Here is a 5,567-nt window from a genome sequence, read left to right as displayed (position 1 = left end):
ATGTGGGCAACCAGAAACTGTGGATCATGTGTTGGTGCATTGGCGGGGGTATGAAGCAGAAAGACAGGTGGATTAGAAAACTAACAAACAATAATATTCAGTTTGACCTCAAAGCCATGTTACAGGAACACGCTGGAAGCAGGTGCTGGCAATTAATGTTGGAGTTGGAGTGAGTGGTTTAATGGGGAGTATATACATTCTGGTTTTTGGTTTTTTTTTTTTTTTTTTTTGTTGTTTTTTTTGTTGTTGTTGTTTTTTTATTTATTTCGTTATTTTGGAGAAGGCAATTATAGACTTTTGATCCACACTCCATTCCAGTAAGTGGCGGTAATGCACCAACTCGTTGTGTTGCCCTTACCGCCATTAAACAGCAGAAACAGAAGAAGACGTCAACAGAATGCGCCTCGCAGCACCACGAGAGATTTATAAAAACATCTCTGTGGGGTCAGCATGCCGAGGTCTCAATGTCACTGGATTTTAAAATGTAAAAAATGCAGCTAAACCCATCCTTTATTCACTGTGCTTGTTAGAGTTGATCGTATAGGACACCTGCAACACGGTATGTGCACGTCTTTGCCCATAAAACGGTATGAAACGCACATTAGCAGGAGGTGACGTTAGCATCTGGCTAACCACTCGGCTAGCTTCTTAAGTTGTTCAAAGCTTCACTGCAATTTACTCTCCGTGCTGTCCGTGCCTTTACGTCAGCAAACGATCGGACTTATTAACGTTTGATGTCAGTGAAATGGAATACGTGTTAGATACAAAGAAGAACTGCTTTGCTTACCCACGTGTTACCATCGTGTATTACAACATTACACTCGACTGCTTTTTATAATGCATCAGAATCCAGTCTGAGTGAAAAATGTAGTCATGTTACGGAATCGATTGATTCGACATGTATATGTTTTTCACGATTATAAGTTATTTAGCGTTTACCTCAGCTGTTAGAGAGTTGTATAGTATGTCATTTTATAACATACTATATAATATACAACAGTTTGAATATGTTAATTGATTTGGATTTTAATTAAATTGCCATTCTTTGTATTTTTTTTCTTGTCTTTTTAGGCAGTGACCTTTTGTAAAGGTCAGTTTTCCCCTCCCTCTCCAGCCTTCATTACAGGTCAACCATGTCCACCCAAATTTGTAGACTGGCGGAGCTAGTGATGCGCTCTGCTTGTTGTCAACTCAGAAGAGCAGGTTTGCATCAGGCAGGGTTGGCTCCCATGGGTCAATCTGGCCTCTGCGTTTCTGGGGTCACCGTGCCTCAACAAAGGACTTACAGCCTGGACTCGCTCTCCTCAGGACCGGGTAGGCCAACACTTAGTTCAGGTTCCCAACAGCCTCGTGCAGAAAGGACATCGCCCTCCTCAACACTCACACACAGGAACCTTTCCGCTGTGGCCGTACGGGTAGGTCATTACATGTTTTTATGATTAGAATAGTTGTCATTTGATTTTGGTGTATGTGTAGTTTTCAGAAAACATTGTATGGGTTTAGAAGTTTCTGATATCGATACTTTTATCTTTATATGTATCTATAACTTTATCTTGATGTCTAAATAATGTATTAAATTATGGAAACTTTAATGGGGTTTTATTGCTTTTATCACTTGTACATGAATTGTTTTAGTTTCTGATTGTCTTTCTGTGTGCATCAGTCTTAATTTTTAACAATTCTTCTTTACATTTCCATCCACACTGTATTTTTGATGGATGTAGTCATCATCTGCTGCCAAAGTTATGCAAGTGGCCATGAAGCTACAATTTGCTTACAGTGTATAATATAGTGGTGTCTATGGTCTATGTGAAGAGGAATTGCATGTGCTAAGAGTTATGAGATAAGAAATAAGAAAAAAAAAATATATATATATATATATATTATTTTTTTTAATTTTTTTTTTAGTATTTCTCGCTTTGTTTGGTGAAAATTATTTTTATCACACCGTGCAACACATCTTTTCCATCAGGGTCAAAGTCGTCCTCTGTGCCTTTATGACTTCCCTGGACGTTGGGGAGATAGAAGAGAATGTACGTCGTGCTCAGTCTTGTAAAAAGACCAGACACTTTTTGGTGGACCCAGACCTAGCAAAGCTCGTAACACACCACCTTGGACCTGAGCTTCAGGATGGCAAAACTGTTGTCTTTGAATGTAACCCTGGTACGTCCGTTTACAAGATTCTGACAAACATGGGGGTTTTGGTGGTGAAAAATAACTGGACTACATCATCTTTTGTCAAAAAATAAAAAATTGTACATCATTAATGTACAGACTGTGTCTTTTGCAGGTCCGGGGGTTCTGACAAGAACTCTGCTAAATGCAGGAGCTCAGAGAGTTGTGGCTCTTGAGGGTGATCGATCCTTCCTAGCTGATCTACAGGTAACACACACACAAACATTGCCAAGAATCAAGCGGTTCGTTTGTTCTCAGAACAAACGTTCTTTCTCAGAATTCTATGCTAAACAATCTAAAATAATCAAAAGATGGTGAATGTTGTTTTCCTTAATGCAGCAGTTATGAAAGTAGATGATTTAATATTACAGGAGTTGGAAGGCAATCTTGACGGTCAGCTGGAAGTGGTTCACTGTGATTATTTTAAACTGGACCCCATCAGCAGTGGAAACCTCAAACCCCCTGCGATGTTTACTGACAAACTCTTCAATGACCTGGGAATATCAGAAGCTAGTTGGACAGATGGTGAGAAGCAAACCAAAAACAATCTGAATATTTTTCAGATTCTCTCTCTCACACTCACACACACACACACACAAAGTGACAAGTGAGAACTCTAATAACGTTGTCAAACATAAATTCACAACCACATTTGATTTGTGAAACAGTGTTTTGAGTCGGTGATGTATTTCTTTCTGTCTCCCTAGATGTCCCAGTGAAGGTGGTGGGTATCCTGCCCTTCCGTAATGAGCGAGGCCTGCTGCTGAAGATGGTTTATGCTCTGTTTGAACGGCTCTCTGTCTACAGATATGGCAGAATCGAGCTCAACCTTTTCATTAGTGAGAAGGAATACCTGGTAAGAGAACAAAGTTAACTGGCTTAGTTTTTAGTAGTCTTAATTGATAATTTTATTTTAGACCACCCTTGATTATCATATTCATAGTGGATGACTTTTTTTTCCCCCTCCATCAGAAACTGATAGCACGTCCAGGTGAAATGATGCACTACAGAGCCTTTGGGGTCCTCTGGCAGATGTCCTGTGACATTGAACTCCTGCACAAGGTACAGAATGAGTAAATTAGGCCAAGGATGAATTTTACACAGGTATAAGAATGTGTTTTAACATCATTGAACTTTTAATGTTTGATGGAGAGATGAAAAAGTCCTGATTGGTACAAAGCATCTTTGAGTATCTATTTTAAGCACCATATAAATTCAGTGTACTATTATTAATAATCTATTTGAACATGTCTGCCTCTGACCATAGTCTCTTCCAAAGGTAAAGCAAAGCAGGAAAATGACTTTGAAATCAAAAATTTCAAAGACTAATCCTCATTTGAAAACTGTCACATGATGCGTGGAATTGACACACCGAGCTGCTTGTTGCTACTTACAGATGAAATGACGACTGTCTTAGCTGCTTCCTACTATGTAGTTTCAAAAGGCTTTGAACCTGTGAACGGCATCTATACATAGTGAAATAATTATGAAATATGATCTGTGGTTATTTTTTTCCTCTGTTTAATTTTCTATGCTTAATAAATCCACGTAAAAGTGGAATATCTCAACAACCTCCTCGTCTGTGTCTGTACAGGAGCCCTGGGAGTCATTTGTGACATCTTCCAGGAACAGTGCACCTGCTACTAAAAGCAAGGTAAAGAAGAGAGCGGGCTCAGTGTAGCATTGTAATTCTGCCTGGCATAACATGTTTACTACAATGTCCATTATCGGCCCCCAGCTTCCCAATGACCACATGTGCCTGGTACGACTGCGTCCGCGGGCCAATCTGTTTTCTGCGGGCCTCACCCCTTCAAATTCATCCACTCTACTCATGATGGTCAAACAGTGTCTGGCAAAGAGGAAGGTCAAGCTCATAGAGAGGCTTAAGTAAGCAACACACACATAGACTGTACACGCAGGTCCATTCGTGGAATGTTTGCATGAGTTACTCCAGTTGATATGTTCTTTCTGTCCTTCAGTCTGTGGTCACCAGACAGTGGGAGCAAATTGTTATCAGAGTTGGGTCTGCCCCAAGACATCCTGACAGGTCACGTATATCCAGATGAATATCTTCGGGCTGTTCCAGCTGATGGACAAGAGCCAGGAGTTCAAGCAGAGCTGGCTTTATGAAGAGATCCTGGAGAACACACAGAGAGAGGGATGGGGGTAAAGAATGTATACTGTACATATGGTCATGTGCATAGTTTTTCTTTTTTTAATCAAATAAATAAGGAGATCTGAACAGTTAAATATTATGCTATCTGTGTACTAAAAATCACAATGTATTATATTTGGCATAATGAAACAGACAAGACTATTGCAAATTAATGAAAACATAAAATACTCAATATTTAAACTCTTCATGAAGTGGACACTGTAGCATTTTCTTGCCGTGTTTGGATTTTTGTCATATGATGTAATAAATGTCAGTGGGGAATGGCAAATGTTTGACTGTGTTTGTCAGATATGGAGGAACAATTTATTGGATGAGCTGTCCGTAAGTGAGGAAAAGAAAATATTTGATAATTCGTACAAAAAAGGACTCACGATAATTTGCCCTCACAAAACATTCTTTGAGGGTTGGTGTTTTGAGCTGAATACGTATCTAAATCCATCTTAAATGAAGTGGCAGTAAGCTCAGTCATAATCATCCTACATGTGGTGTCTATTTTTACATTATGAGAATGTATCACTTGCCTGAAATGTGTAAATGTCAATTTTAAGAAATCAGATTTTTGATTTGTGGTTTTGGAGAGAGCTTTATGACTATGTCATGGCATTTTGTCCATCACAGAAATAATTTTGATGTGTCTTAGTCAATCAACGTTCCTCCTTATATCTAGCAATGGAAATGATTACATTTTCATGAGGTTTATACCTTGGGAATATATGCCCATAGGCCATGAGAGCTCCTGTTGTCGGTTTTCAGTAAAAGGTTTTAACACACCACTCCACAGTGTGAAAACGTCCAGAAGCCTACTTGGCTAACGCAATGTCTGTTAAGAGAAAAAACAGGCATCGGGGGAGAAAAATAATAGACGAACTCACGTAATTACAGTCTGGAGGCAGAAGATGGCGACACGGCACCAGGCATGATTAGCTTCGACCGCTGGCTGACAGTCGGTCACACAACAACATCCTCAGCAAGGTGTCGGATACACCCGGCTGTCACCTTCCAACCAACCTGGCCAGCTGTAAGTACAGTCCGGTTGTCATGTTGCTTACTAAAGTGAAACCTATTTTAACATCGATTGTAGGACCGTGCAAATGGTGGTGTACGGTTCTTAACGCAGCATGTTCATCGTCGTGAGATGGCCAGATGTGTTAATTATAACCTGACTGGGAATGCTAATGCTAGCAGTGAGTAGCACACATCCCTTGCCGTAGACGTA

The 5,567-nt window shown here is 39.9% G+C and overlaps 1 protein-coding gene across 1 annotated transcript; it reads left to right on the top strand.

Moving 5' to 3' along the window:
* The first annotated feature begins 1,229 nt into the window (after nucleotides 1-1,229).
* On the top strand, nucleotides 1,230-4,345 carry LOC144739548 (dimethyladenosine transferase 2, mitochondrial-like). Its single transcript, XM_078622487.1, is given in 11 exon segments — nucleotides 1,230-1,415; nucleotides 1,973-2,005; nucleotides 2,007-2,163; nucleotides 2,291-2,382; nucleotides 2,547-2,700; nucleotides 2,883-3,031; nucleotides 3,148-3,237; nucleotides 3,770-3,829; nucleotides 3,914-4,062; nucleotides 4,155-4,251; nucleotides 4,253-4,345. Coding segments are annotated over 11 exon segments (1,260 nt in total).
* The last annotated feature ends 1,222 nt before the right edge of the window (nucleotides 4,346-5,567 follow it).

This window comes from Lampetra planeri, unplaced genomic scaffold (genome assembly GCF_965212315.1).
Source record: "Lampetra planeri unplaced genomic scaffold, kcLamPlan1.2.h2 scaffold_1560, whole genome shotgun sequence".
In the NCBI taxonomy this organism is placed as follows: domain Eukaryota; kingdom Metazoa; phylum Chordata; class Hyperoartia; order Petromyzontiformes; family Petromyzontidae; genus Lampetra; species Lampetra planeri.
Note: the sequence above shows the minus strand (reverse complement) of the source record. Positions and strands in the feature narration are given on the sequence as shown.